A 16,031-nucleotide genomic window follows, 5' to 3' on the forward strand; every position below is an offset into this window, starting at 1 on the left:
TATATTTTTCTCTTACTGATCTTCTGCATTATGTCATTGATTATAACCCAGAAATTGTGTAGAGGTCTCTAACACTTCAAATTATATTTCTTGTTTCATTGACAAGTTATTCCTCACTGTTGCTTTGGAGAGAATTTATTCCATAAACACAAAAACAACTTAACAATCCTTGCTGGATTCATGTTATGCCCCTTCTTTGTGCATGATATGTTGTTGAGTTGTTTATTCATTTGACGATTGCTAAACTAATATCGATTTTTGAAGTTGGTTTTAACTTAGAGTCACTTATAGTGAGAAATTAGTCTTTTCCATTATCAGTTTCAGTACTGCCTCACCTTTATTTTCGATTTTATTGATATTTTACCCTTGATCATTAATATTTATTCACTGATTTAGAGTCTGACAATTATTCTACCTTGGCAGATTCTACAGATTCATTTGGGAAGAAATAAAAACCTGAACGTATTACTTAACAGATTTTTTCACTTAAGTTTTTCTGTATATGATTCATGATTTTGTTGTTATATTTTGGAGTTTTGTGCAAACAGCATTTTTATCACTGTTACTGTCACTTTGTAGGCACTTTTAATAACTATGTCTCGTGACTTCATTACCGGTGCTAAAGTAATGTTTTCTTCATGTAGACAGACAATTCTTGGCCACTGATAAATTTCACACAACTTTTCACACACCTCTCATGCAAATTTAACACATGGAATACTTTACCACACTTTTTAAAACTCTTCCTCATTGGATCTGTTGTTTATTCTACTTAAATTTTAGAGCATTATGTCATTACACTGTTCTATAAGTGCCACATTAGACAAACGTGGCTAGGGATGAGGTGTTAAAGGAAACCATGATATAGATTGAGAGATGTTAGCCTACACAATTGTAGGAAGACTAACAGCAGAATCAAGAAATTAATACCCATTGTTGCATACAGTTTAAACCTTTCAAATGTAGGTAGTACACAGGACTTTGTGTAATACTGTCTTGACTTTATATTTTGATACTGACAATGTTTTACTTCATTTTTAATTTGGTAATAACACAGGTTGTTTTTCACCTTCTGCAGAACTGGTTCGTGAGGTGCGTGATGCTGCTAGAATGCGAGAAGATGCACTGATGGCTAGAGTTTGTAACATGCTGAGTGCCTCTGACAAACTGAAATGGAGCAACTCTACTCCACAGCTCTCTGATCCAGTGGTAATGTTCAATTATTATTCATCTTATGTAAAACATGAGAATGAAGCAATTATGATTGTGATAGCATTAATTTTTTTTTTCTGAGACGTACTAGAACCTGACTTCATGAGAAAGCTATAGGAAATGTGATATGTAGTGGGGCAAACTACGAGGGTAATCCCAAAAGCAAGGTCTCCTATTTTTTTGTAAGTACAGACCTCTTTTTGTGTGGCACTGTTATGAAGAATGATTCACGCGCTGTGTGTAAACATGCGCACGCCGTGCTGAGGCACTGTCTTGGCTTGGCAGCCATTGAGAATGGAGCTTCTGTTGGATGTTACCGCCAAGTGCGAATTGCACGCAGTTATTCAGGTTTTGGATGCAAAGGGCACTGCGCCGATTGAAATCTGCTTGACGGAAGTGTATGGTGAGTCATGCATGGATGTCAAAAATGTTTGTAAGTGGTGTAGAGAGTTTGCAGCTGGTCGGACCGAAATTCATGACGAACAAGGGAGCGGGAGATCATCAATTTCTGAGGAGACAGTGTTGAAGGTTGAGCAAAGCATGCGTGAAGATCGGTGGATCACCCTGGATGATCTCTGCATGTTGGGTCCTGAGGTTTCCCAAAGCACACCGCTCACAGAATTTTAATGGAAACATTGAACTACCAGAAGGTGTGTGCAAGATGGGTGCCACGCATGCTGACTGACAACCACGTGCGGCAATGAGTTGATGCTTCCCGCGCATTTCTTCACCACCTTGCAGCCGAGCAGGCCAACTTTCTGGACTCAGTTGTCATGGGTGACGAAACCTGGTCATACCACTTTACACCTGAGGCCAAGAAACGATCACGCAAGTTTCTGAACAGCATGGCGGCGAGCTGGTATGACATCGGCATACAAAAAGTGCCACAGAATCTACAAAAATGCATCAACAGAAATGGTGATTATGTTGAAAAATAGTAAATGTTCAAGCTTTAAACTGATGTAAACCATTGTAGAAATAAACAGGTCTATGTACTTACAAAAAAAAAATAGGAGACCTTACTTTTGGGATTGCCCTTGTAAATGAAAGAGGTGAGATATAAAATGATTTTTTCATGTAATCATAATTGGATTAGTAATTCAGAGTTTGTGCTGCTTTTGAGTGTAACCACCTTCCCTATAAAACCAATTTGGTTTTCAGAGGCACATTTAGTTCCCCTACTGCTCTCAGTAAAGGATAATGAATAATCAATCTCACCGCAGGTATGTGCATTTGTGTGTCTGTGTAGTTGTTTGTCTGAAAATGTGTACTCGTGTGCTAGAGAAAAGTCAAGAGCTAGAAAGCTAGAGTGAATACTGTTTTCCATTGCGCGTTTCTCTCAGTCAGCTATAGGTGAGTGGTTGTCTTTCCTGTATTTAGTGTATTATTCCATTCATAACTTTCCTTTGTTGCCAAATTCTGCAGTAAGACAGGCCATGAAAAATTGTTTCCAGTAATACCTTACCCAGTAACCAAGATGTGATGGTGGCCTGTGCTCCTACTTCAATTGATACTACTGATCCTGTGAAAATGTTTCAAAAGCACATTTACAGAAGGGGAGGACAAGAACATAGAAAAACTGCACCCCATGGCTTAAAATCACCAGTCACGCATTATATTGCTAGTATTTGCAATGTTGGCAGAATCAAATCAGCTGTAAGAGCTCATCAGAAAGCTCTCTAAATATCAGTAAAAACTTAACTGTTGATAAAATCAAAATCAGAAATGTTTTTTGTCATCATCAAATGATTCTCCAAGTATGAGAGGTAACCAAACCATCGTTATTAAACTACTATTTGCCTCTACTTTGGACATATCAACAAACAATGCAAGAACTAGACAAGGTGTTCTAAATATGGTGGTTGCCATGTAGTTAAGCCTTTTGCATTAAATGTTTTAACTGCAATTATAAGCATTTGTCACAAAGAGATGTTGCCTATACTATCATTGAATGAGGCTAACTGAGGAATTAAGTGTTATTCAGAAACTCTCTTTTCATGAAGATCTCACTATGGCAGATTCTTGTTCACACACTAATGCAATTAGAAGCAGTGGCGTTACTCACTTTGACTATCATGAGAATTAACAAAATGTCAATGATGCTATACATGCAATGCCCACAATTCTTCAGCAAAGTTTGGAGTGTGTTAGGGACAATACTGTGGCTCAAAATAACACTGAAGGTCTGATTCATGACTTATGCTAGTTTGTTTTAGAATTAATACATCAAACTGGCTAAGACAGACTGTATCTGGACATCATGCCACTGAGTGAAGGAAGAATCAAAATATTTTAAGGTTATGAATGGGACTTAAAATCTTTCACTGGAACACAAGATCAGTGATCTGTAACAGCGAAATCCTGCTCCCTGAAATGGATACCTTTCATCCTCCAATTATAGCAATCACAGAGACATGGTTTTAATCTACTCACAGATTAGATTCTAAAACATAATTCAAGAAAAGCATATATACAATTAACAGTATGTCGTACACTTCAGTCAGCACTTCAGTTCTTGGCAGCATATATAGAACTACCAGTTGGCTCATTTACAATCATGCCACTTTACTGCTCACTGAGATTGATCATATTAAATGATGTATTGCAGTAAATTTTTGCCCAGCTGTGTGTGACTTCCATTCTCACAGTAAGGCAAGGAACTGTGAGATAACATTCCAAATTGTGTGGCTATTTGTTCACTAATAGAAGACCAAATGTATTGTTATATAACTTCTCTCCTACAATTATGAAACTATAACTCAGCTGTTGATACCTCTGCATGTCCTACCGAGCGAGGTGGCGTAGTGGTTAGCAGACTGGACTCGCATTCGGGAGGATGACGGTTCAAAGCCGCATTCGACCATCCTGATTTAGGTTTTCCGTGATTTCCCTACATCACTTCAGACAAATGCAGGATGATTCCTTTGAAAGGGCACGGCCGATTTCCTTCCCCCATCCTTCCCTAATCCGATGGACCGATGACCTTGCTGTTTGGTCTCCTCCCCAAAATCAACCAACCAACGTGCATGTCCTCCATCTGATACTCTGATATGTGTTTGGAAAATCTTGAATGGCCAAATGGAATTGGATAATTACCACATTCTGATCACTTTACAGCAATCGCTCCTCATCTGCTCCATATATCTAGGAGAGGCAAGTGGAACAGTGACAAATTTGACTTGTATTCTTGGATGAGTTGGAGGAAGCAGCTTCTAGAATGATACCAAAGAAAATTGTTCAAACACCCCCCCCCCCCCCCCCCCCAATAAGCAGCCTGCTATAGAGTTGAATCCATAATGCTCTCAAACTATTGCTTTAATATTAGCATTATAAAAATTTAGACAGCAACCAACAGAGGAAATGTACCCAAATTACAAATGTGTTGATGCCATAGTGAACCTATTCCTTAAACATTGCAAAATAAGACTTGAAAATTGTTCTATGAATTTCTGATGTGCTGTACTAATATGGTGGAACATATTGTGGGAAGTTAAGGTGTGTATTCACAGATTTGCTAGAAGACTTTTGCAGACACAATTACCTCACTTTCTATGTTGTCTTTAATCAGTTTCATTTTATGTTATGGTAAATGCAACCTCATTACTGTTGTAGAGTGTTGGTGGGTTACTTCAAGTGCCAACCAAGCAAACTTATAATGCTGGTATGGTGTTGTCAACGTCTGTTACCCAATGATCACACATTTGCCATCACAGGCATTACATCTACTTCCCATCATAAAAAAAATATGACCAACATAATCATTCCCCATGAGAGCACAAACCATTTTGCATGTACTGAAGTAAGAAAAAGAACTCAGTCATGTCAGTTCTTATAGACCAATTGCGCCAAGCTCTGACATCAGCAAAATTCTGTAACAAATTGTTGAAACATGAGTGGAATTTTAGCTGGAACATAAATACTTACTATGAAGCACTGAATATGCCTTCAGATAAGAAAGGGGGACATAGGAAAATCAAGTACTATTAGTTACTTATTGCTTGGTATCTTGGTGCAGCTTCCTCGTCGCTGTCTTCTTCCATATCTCAGCTGCTTATGCAGGGTGTATACGACCCGGGACAACCGTGAAATCTGGGAAAAACCTGGGAACTTTTTCATCTGGGAGAAACCCGGGAAAAACCTGGGAATTTTTCAAAATCCCTGGAATTTTTCTTCGTTTTAGCTTTCAGTTAAATTTTTGTAATTTTGACTTTTAAGAATTGATTCTCTAGCAAAGAATGTTACTGTGTCCTGCTACTGGAGAATGACACTGCAACAATAAAATGTGAACGAGAGGAAAAAAAAATAAAACTTTAGTGGCAAAGGAAATGCGCAATTTCCAACAACAAAACACCGTGCAATTTGCAAATAGCAAAAATATGTCAAAGGCCGTAGGGCGAAGACTATGTAATTCTTCCTAACAATAAACTGCTTGCTATGAGCATGACGTCACAACTGTTCACATTAGGTTCGTTTGACCAGTTCCCAGCGGGCTGTTGGCCATGCGCAGTTGACTCGCATATAAGCAGTACCTTCTCCCGCTTCCCGCTACTTGAAGTTTGGCTGTTAGCTGTATCGGCAGTAGCAGTAAGCAGCCAGATGTAAACGGGAAAAATTTTTCTCGTGCGCCCTAGCTGCCAGATTCGCGCATGCACAGAGTTGGCTGGTTTGTAGTGGGGAGGGGGTTAGTCTCCACGTGACGCGAGTTTACGTTAAGTGACTTCGCTGCTTCTCTTTGTGTACAGCTCCCACGTCAAATGAAAACAAAACGGATTTCTGTGACCGGGAGCTATCAAGTAAATTAAAATACATTCACATAATTGCGGAGGGCAAAAATATATTATTAGTTTCAGTTTTCTGATTTTATTTTATTTCCAAGTTAGTAGCAGTCAAGCATTAATTGCTTTGCAGAACAATGAAGCTATTTTTGCAAGTTTGCTAATGAAATTTGGCTTTATTAATCTTTCCACTGAGGCAATCATTTTATTTGAAACGAAGTGTTTCACTCTACAGTATTGGCTAGTTCCAACTCTTCACTGAATTTCAAGTGCACGTTATCATCTTCTGCCATGTATGGCATTATGCCATAATAAAGAACCAAAAATGAGTTCATAGAGTACTGGTACTCCAAGAAAATTTACATCCCAAAAACCATACTGAAAAGCTTAATATCAGATGGGAGTTACTTCATAGTGAATCTGGAAAAAGCCAATTTGCACTTCAAGCCGAATTATGCATTTTAGTATGGTTAATGAAATTCCGATGGTCTTTGGAGTAACCTCTTATGCCCTGTTTCTTTTATGGTGTAATGTAAGGTCTCTTAGTGCTTTATACACATGAACATGCGGGCTTCCTACACCACTGCAGTTGCACACGCACAATAATGCCTGTTTTCTGGTGCTCTCTGGCAACTGGTAAATGGAACCTATTTCTAACAGTCTCCAGGTAGTATTGCGAACAGTGGTTCGAAAAGCGTTACTTTCAAAGTAAATTTCTTTTTAGGCAAGATGAATTATGTTACGTGTGAGAAAGTGGGATGGATTTCTAAATAACAGAGTGTTCAAAATTGAATAGTTTGAGGACCAGCCACTTACAAAAATTCCGAGCGGAGACATTTATGTCATAATTTTAAATTTACTGGCACATTTGTGTGATGTATCTCAAAGTATAACAAACGCAAAAAAAGATCAATATTACACGTGAAAGCTTAGCTTCTATTGTAGCGTGTTAATCTTAGAGACCAATATTATATGTGAAAGCTTAGCTTTTCTTGTAGATATACGGTACTGTGTACATTAATGTAAACCGTTAACTTTTTCTCTTGTGTGTTCACGCTACGTAACCATTAATCTTGCTATTGGCTGACTATAACACGTGTCCTATGCTCTGAATAGCTGCTGTAATTGGCTGGCGAGATCACGTGGCTTGAGATATGACTGGCTTACAAAATGACATCACAACCTCGGTTTCAACGCTCTGGAAACTAACGTGCTGTGTTTGGTGCAATTCGAATTTATACTTTCGTAATACGAAAATATGCAGCGTATATGTTGCTGCAAATGAAAAGTCTTTCCAAAACTTCTCTTATTTTTTTTATTAAAAGTCTCTCCAAAACTCCCCCCCCCCCCCTTCCCGTCTTTGATAAGTTTTACAGTTCCGACGAAAAATCTACAGAAAACCTACTGTCACTTAGCACAGAAAAAGTGTATTTTCGCCCGGGAAAAAGCATATTTTTTAAATGGGATATCCGAGAGAAATCCGGAAATGATCCGGGAATTTTTTTTCCTTGGCCCCGTATACACCCTGTTATGGTAATTTACAGATTGCATCTTACAGGCATACATTCAGATTATAAGTAAGATGACAAACTCATGCAGAACATAGCAGGATCTCCCTCGAGAGAGAGTCCTCAGCGAAATATTATTCATGGTACATACTGTTGATACTGAAAAATCTCTGCCCCAAACTGCTAGACAATTACAACATGCAGACGTTACGTGCCTGTACTTAGTAGTCAAATCTCAACAGGATACTTGCTGTAAACTTGATCTTACTGTCATATTACTTGTCAGTTGACTGATAAAAAATGAAAATAGGCTTGTAGCTTGAGCTTGCAAACCATAGGTAGTGTTGTGTACTCTCAAATTTTTGGAGCATCTTGCCCTAGAGATGAAGTTAGCAGACCATGTGGCATTGGTAACCTTGACTGCTTGATTCCTGGGACTCATCTGTGGCTCCTGTCTTACATGACATGCCTACATCAGACATCTGTCAAGGCTAGGACAAATTATAAATGTTCTTTGTGCATGCTGCCATTGTAGTTACTGTGCTGATGCCACTTATGTGCAAGAATAAAATCAGTTTCCAAACTTTTTGGATGGAGGTGTATGTAACAAATGGGATCAAGACATTCATGAATAAAATGAGATATTTGTGTAAATACAAACTTAACAAGGTTAGATAAAACTTCCTGTATCGCTCCTACTCATCTAATAAACTGAGATTCATTTCCCTTCAATAAATCGACACTAATCTGATAAGTCTTTTATGTAAATCGAACGTGTGCAACGAACTTATGCAATAAACCAAAATTTTATCAGAAATACAGACAACTTAAAACAAAACTTAATGTGTAATATAGTTGAAGCACACTATTTCACTCATTTGTATCTGATAGAGAATAAAATTAATAGAGATCAGATGATTAAAAAAGAAGAGCATCAAGATAGTCCAAGTGTAAAAATGACTGCCTTTCATTTGCCTCCCTAAGCTCCACAAGGAAGGGGTTCCTCTTCATCTGATTCTGAGTAACATTGGTGCTCTGACATGTGTAGTAAAACACCTTGTCACTCTATTGAGCCCTATAGTAGGTCAGTGTGAACACCATATTAAGAGCTCGGTGGATTTTTAAAGTGGATTAGAGGGAATACATTTGAATGATTCTGATATTCTAGAAAGTTTTGATGTGGTCTGTCTCATCACTCATATTCCTCTGCCTGTTTCATTACGGTTGATTCAGGTTAGGTTTGGTGCTGAGTTAACAAACCTATTTCAATGTGTGTTGAGTTCCACTTACTTTTTCTTCAATGACCAGTAATATGAGCAGACAGATGGAGTTGTGATGAGATGCTGTTTAGATGATACTTTTGTTGTTTGGTCTCAAGGCAGTGAGAATATGGACGTCTTTTTAGAACTCCTTACGTCAGTCCACCTACGTGTTTGTTTCACAATGGAGATGGAGAAGGATGACGGTCTTTGCCTCCTCAGTATGTTGGTGAGGAGGAGGGTGGATGGTACATTGGGGCAAGCCTTTATAGGAAACCTATTCACACTGACTTATTTCTGCAGACTGGTAATTGCCACCATTTAGCTCAACCTGAAGGGATACTTCGCACCGTGGTTCTCAGGGCCATGTCATCTTGGACCCTGAGAGTTTGTCAGCTGGGTTTGCCCACCTCAAAGTCACCTTTTGTCAGAATGGTTATAATGAAAGACAGATTAGATGTGCGTTGCGTGCTGTTGGCCAACTGTGCACTGGGTGAGTGATGATAATACCGAGGTGGCACCAAAGTCTATGGCCTTTCTGCCATATGCAGAGAGCATTTTGAATGTGATTGCTCATATTTTGTGGAAGTATAATGTGAAATGTGTTTTTTGACCACTGTCTGAGATAAAGGTCCTTGAGGTTCCATGAAGGATGATCTTGGTTTGTGTAAGGTGGATGCCTTCTTTGTCCATGCAGTGCATATATTGGTCATAATATCGGGACTGTGGAGGACCAGTGTATGGAACATAAGTGGCACACATGTTAACAAGAGATGAGCAAATCAGCCATTGGTGAACATTGTCTTGACACTGGTCATCCTGTGGAATACAACATAGAGATTTTGCCATACACTTCCAGCTATTGGATAGTGTTATTATGGAAGCTGTTGAAATTAAATTAGCACATAACTTTGTACGTAGAAATGCTGGTTGTTGTTTCAGTTTTGCATGGAATCTTCTCTCTCCCTTGTCAACAAACTAGAGGGACAGAGTTTACGCTACTCACCAATTGATTATTAATTTCACTATCGATAACTCCTGATGTCAGTCATCTTTGATAGCACTAGTGTTCACAATGTGTGTGTGTGTGTGTGTGTGTGTGTGTGTGTGTGTGTGTGTGTGTTATATCTTTCCAGAGTTCATCTGAAAACCAAGTTTTTAAATTCCTTGTACAGTGCTTATTTGCTGCAGTTCTGCCTTGAAAATGGCAGGGTGTGCTCCTCTTCAAAATATCGGAAGTTGTCGATAACATCACCCAGCTGCATTCCCATAAGTTATTTGAACATTATATACACCTGGAGCAACTCAGGTCTCACATTGTAATCTAGAGTGCTGTACTCAGTCTTGTAAACACAGGGTATTGTTGGATAATAAGGGCAATGTGGATTGTTTAACAAACATTCTTTAAAAGAATCAAAGAGTATATAAATATTAGTAACAAAAGAACATTAAATTGCTGAAAACAAATGTAAAACTGTGGGAAATTATGCCATTATTTCAGAACTGGTCATGTTACTAAAAATAGAAAGTCATTGATTCCAGGTAATTGTGCACACATTTGCAAAAGAGGAAGGATCCGGGGGTAACAGAGACATCAGCTTGGATACAGCGCAGTTTAAAAGTAAATTTGGAAAGGAGAGCCTGTGATGGAAAGTGAATCACATAAGTCATTGATGATTAACAGCAAATTGGATTGCAGACAACTTAAATAAAGATAGAATACAAGAAAATAGTTTATTGATAAATGAACTTGTGAAGGTGCAGGTATGAAATTCTCATTGGCTAAGTAAACACATGTGAGTTGATTCTGTAGGTGACATAAGGATGTACTAAAGACTCAAATTATTAAATCTAAAGGAGAAATTATAGTTATGATGACAGAAAAATCGTGTTGGACATACAGTAAAAATACAGTTATAATCTTCACATTAGCAAAGGAATAGAAAGAAACTGATACAGGTGGAAAAAATTAGATAGCATCTTCTGGAGGATGATTTTGACAGACGCTGACTAGTTTTTATTCTGACAAGGCAGAAGATTATGTTGAAATATCTTCAGGATTACAGATACATTTGCATTACACAATATACTCTTGAAAATTTGTGTATTATTATGATTCTAGGTAAATATTACCTTTATACTTCTATTAATTTGACATCTCATCCATCTGTGTAATTGACAAATATTTTTTTGAAGGTAGATGCTAATGATAAAATTTATAAATACTTTGTACAGTAAACATTCTTACTAATTTTGAATTTATAAAGGACTCTTATCTGAACAGGATATATTTGCCTTTATTGAAAACATACTAAAGCCAGTGTATCAGAAATTGTTACCGGTAATATTTTGTGACTTAGATAGGCTTCTGAATCTGTGAAACATGATATGCTTATGCAAAAGTTAAAATATATAGAGTAGTAGACACTGTAGGTTTATGGTTGTTATCTTATCTGCATGGCAGAAAGCAGTTAGATGGATCAGTCAGATGTTGTGTATCACAGAATTCTGTTTTGGGTTCCTGTTGTTTGTGATATAAGTGAATGATCTTCTACTTGCATTATCAGGAGATGCAAATTTTAGTTTTTCTAATGTTACCATCTGCACCAGACTCAGATCAGTTCAGTGGAAGATAAATGGCCAAGGCTGGTACACCGGCCAGCCTGAGTGTGGTTTTTGGGCAGTTTCCCATGCTCATTTAGGCAAATGCTGGGCTGTCCCCTGCTGTTTGCCTTAGAAGATACAATACACTAACAGTTAAAATATGATCACACTCAGAAAAAGTTTACACCATTTACAGTCAGATGGTGCACATGGCTTCCCTCCCTTATATAACCGATGACTGCACTGACTGGAAGGACATCCAAGTAGAAAGTTAAGTAAAATAACTTGGTTAAAAACTTGAGTGCAGTGGAGCCCATCCTACGCTGGGTAAATGTTAATGAGGAGGAGGAGGAGGAGGAGGAGACGAAGACCGTTATTGAAGTGGATTATGGTTAAATTTTGACGAGGCCGCCAGCAAATATGGGCTAAACATAAACAAAGCCAAGACAGAGTACCTCATTACGACGCGTGGTCATTGTCAGACTGCTGATCATCTACAATCACTGCAGGTTGGGGACCAGTCCTACAAGAGAGTGCAAGAATTCAAATACCTAGGGGCACTTTTCACTGAGAACTCGTCATGTGAAGCAGATATCAATGCCAGAATACAAGCAGGAAACCGATCTTACCACAGCCTTGCACAACTGCTTCGGTCCAGATATCTCTCCAGGCAGTTCAAGATTCGACTGTGCAAAACCCTGATCCAGCCTGTCGTTCTATATGGCTGTGAGACATGGAGTATCCAGAAACAGGACTCCCATAAGCTCCTTGTTTTTGAGAGAAAAGTGCTTCAGAAGATCTTCGATCCGGTTCTGGATGCAGATACAGAGGAATGGAGGATCAGATACAACCAAGAGCTTGAGGAACTATACCAGCAGCCCAACATAGCAGGAACTGTCAAAGCCAAACGAATGCAGTGGGCCGGCCATGTGGCCCGGATGGAGGATCACAGATGGCCTCAGAAGCTCCTGGATTTCACACCTACAGGAAAGAGACCACCAGGGAGACCCAAGAAGCGTTGGAGCGATGGACTCCATGAAGAGTTAAACCAAGTGTCAATAGATGTGAATGGATGGCGGATAGCAGCAATGGACAGAATACTGTGGAGGAGGAAACTTGTAGATGCATGTGGTCTACTGGGTCTGATCATCTGATCATGTAGTAGTAGTAGTAGTAGTAGTAGTAGTAGTAGTCGCAGTAGTTGCAGTTGCAGTTGTAGTTGTAGTTAGTCTATATGATTCAGTTCTTCTGAAAACTCCACAAGCTATAAAACTAGTCTGTTCAAGCAAGAGATACAATAAGTGTAGCGAGTGTTCAGTTGTGTGACTGTAAATAGATTACGATCTTGATTGGAAAACCCATACCATAAATTAACAAAGTACCTTCACTCCGTTACATTTGCTGTATGTATGGTTACAGCTACTGGTAATGTAAAAACGAAGAGAAATATTCAGGAGACCAATGAATTGCAAAACGACAGTCAGTCTGCTACACATAAGGCATCATCAGTGTTTCCCATAGATGTTGGTCGGCTTCCAATGAAATGGCTGAGAGGGTGAGATGACGTGATGTGTTTAGCAGATGTATACTTTTGCTTGGATTTCACAGTCCAGCAGTGGTTTAAGAAAAATGAAGAGGAGCTAAAAGCTGAGGCAAATTACAGACAGAACTGTGGAAAATGTTTGATGATAACCAGCAGCAAGTGCGGATGGCGGAAGAACAATTGAAGAACAGGGCCCAGTGCAGGGGAAACATCACAGTTCATATACAGAATTCCCACATTGTGAATTATAAAATGATAAAAGCCGTCAAAATGTGACTGTTGATGAAAGGAGTCACAGAAGAAATGTACAAGGCTCTTTAGGTAAGGAGATAACAGTGACAAAGGAATTTGTCAGGTGTTGCCAACAAATCAAGGAGACACAACAAAAAAACAGTCTGATGAAAGAGCTTTGAATGACTGTTGAATGTGATCCCTATAGCAGCTGTGAAAAAGCACCTGCGTCATATGGCATATACTAAGAGAAGAGATACAGCAGTATACAGCAGCCAGAAATTTCAGACCAAGTACACAAGAAATAGCAGCCTTTGCAGCTTATGGTGGCCAGAAATTTTGGACAGGGTACACCAGATATAGCAGTCTTGAATGTTGACACAGGCCAGGAGGTAATGGAGAATGTTGAAGAAGAGGCATATTGAGCTTTAGCGCTAATCTCAGCCACCAGACAAACATGCTAGGGAAAATGGACTTGACCGACTTGGACTTATGCCAGAGCTGTTGAAAGGCAACCTAGCATCCAACCAATGCAGGTACAACCCACTCCCACACCAAGCAGAATGCCCCACAGAAGAACAGACATATGGAGGACAGAGGAGAACATGCTAGTGTGTTTTCACTGTGGACATCCTGGACACACGGTACGCTACTGCAGTGAAAGAAGGCAAGTTTCAGACATCATCCATCACAGCAGCTCTCTTCATGCCAGTCAGTTGCAGACAATTATAGTCGAAGCCCATCACTGTACCCTGGACGAGATCACTTCCCAACATGCTGTAGCCATTCACCGCCACTCTACCAACTGCTTGCTTAGTCACCAACTTTAGGAAAATTGAGCTAGGCGACCATCTGTGGAGGTGAGGCTGCCATGGTTGAAAATACTACTTGGACGCCAGTCACCAAGAGGCCAGGAAATCTCACTGACATTGTCACTGACGGCCAACCTGTCCAAGCTCTAGCTGACTTAGGGGGCTTTCTCTGATATATTATGAGATGGTTAATGTCGCCAGCTATAGAAGACTACATTCTGTAATACAAAAGCAATTAACTGAAATGTAGCTAATGGGCTACATGTATTGCCAGAATAACTGTTCATGGCTGAAAACAGCCCACTGAATTTGTTGTTTTAATAGAATGTTATTTATAAATTTATTCTTCGATGAGATTTCATGCAGACTTCACAAGTAGTCATAGACTGTGTGGAAGATCAGAGCTCTAGATTGACGAAGCTTTTCCAACAAGCGCACACAATAGTGGTTGTTCTGGACAGTTGTTTGACGTTGAAGACATTGTTATCTCACTGTTATCAAATAAATGAGTTAAAGTCACTGATCGAGATGTTCATTTGAACTCTGAAGCTTCTGTTGATTGCAAATAGCTACTCAGGTTCACAAGCAAAAATGTAGTGACCTGTGATGATTATAAGCATTACCAGTAGTCAAGGAGAACTATGGATCACTGTCACGAGCAGCTGCAAATCGTCCCTAAAAATATATGCTTATGAACACCCGAACCAATCCAAGATGGACAGCTCAGTTCCTACAACAAAGAATTGTGCTCCACTGCCACTGCACAATGGAGGAAGCTCCTATTAAACTGCCAATAGGATCTGGCCTGACTGATGAACACCTTTGGTGAGTGTAAGCTGTTATGTGACAGTTTTCGATTTCTATCAAATCTGGAGTGGAGAAAAGACAGACAAAGTGGCCTTTAGTAAAACACCGTATTAACACTAGGGATCTGCTGCAGATCAACCAGCGCTCACTTATAGGGTATCACTGACCGGACAATGCGTAATTCAGGAGAAGATGATGCAGGATGACATCACTGAACTTTCAGAGAGTCTTTGATCCCTGCCTGAGGTTCTTGCGAACAAGTAGGATAGCACATGGCATTTCTGTGTCAACTTCTGATGACTAAACAAAATCATGAAAGTCCATTGCTGTACATTGGTGACACTAGACTGTTTGCGAGGACCAAAATATTTCTCAACTATTGACATAAAGACAGGCTACTGACAAAATGAAGTTGACCAGTTGACTGGAAAAAGACTGCCTTTGGAACTTCTGACTGCATCTGTGGATTTAAAATTATGCCATTTTGACTGTGTAATGCTCCAGCTATCTTCAGACATATGGTGAACAACCTGCTTACACTTTAATCACGGTTGTGTAACTGGTGGCCTGTGGGCCAGATTTGGCCTGCGATTGATTTCATTCTGGCCCATGGAAAAAATGTGACAGAGAGAGTCAGGCACTTGCATTGAACTCTGCCCAGGGTGCATTTTCGGATATTTATACTGGTGCTGGGTTCGCTACATGAGTACTGCTTTCGTATTTGCCGTACAGTCTGTAAAAACCGACATAAGATGAATGCTTATCATCTACAGCGGTAGAAATGTCACACAGAAGTTAATGGGCCTTCACACGTCCAATATTATTGTCAATACATCAATACAATAACTGTCTGAGGGTGAGTATTGTCATATTGTTGATACTACTAGAACTATTGATAAACATATTGATGCTGACCAGAATATTCTCAGTATTACCAACATGTAGTGTGCATGTGAAGGTGAGTGTTATTGGTTTGACAATTCGTCATTCTGTTGTTCACTTTTTCCAGTTTGGCCTCTGTATAATACAGTAAATATATGCTAAGTTAAAGCAGTTGAGACTTTTAAACCTTTCAAAATGAACAAATAAATGATGGCTTCATTTATTTAGTGTTAAAGAAACAGCCCATGTTTATGTGATCAGTCATCAAAATATTTTTGGACAAATATTTAAGAAATGCTTGCTAATAGTGTTTTTGGATATTAATAAACTAAATTTCAAACACTTGAATGACCTGCCTGTGGCCAAAAATCACAAAGTTGCTCCTAATTGCTTATTGA

General features: G+C 39.2%; 1 protein-coding gene across 1 annotated transcript in view; it reads left to right on the top strand.

The window, feature by feature from the left end:
- LOC124794720 overlaps positions 1–16,031 on the top strand; it is a 245,392-nt gene that overhangs the window by 78,440 nt on the left and 150,921 nt on the right. The window contains exon 5 of the mRNA XM_047258311.1: positions 1,079–1,209. Within this exon, the coding sequence (XP_047114267.1) occupies positions 1,079–1,209 (131 nt within the window). The remainder of the gene's footprint in view (positions 1–1,078; positions 1,210–16,031) is intronic.

Source organism: Schistocerca piceifrons, chromosome 1 (genome assembly GCF_021461385.2).
Source record: "Schistocerca piceifrons isolate TAMUIC-IGC-003096 chromosome 1, iqSchPice1.1, whole genome shotgun sequence".
Classification (NCBI taxonomy): domain Eukaryota; kingdom Metazoa; phylum Arthropoda; class Insecta; order Orthoptera; family Acrididae; genus Schistocerca; species Schistocerca piceifrons.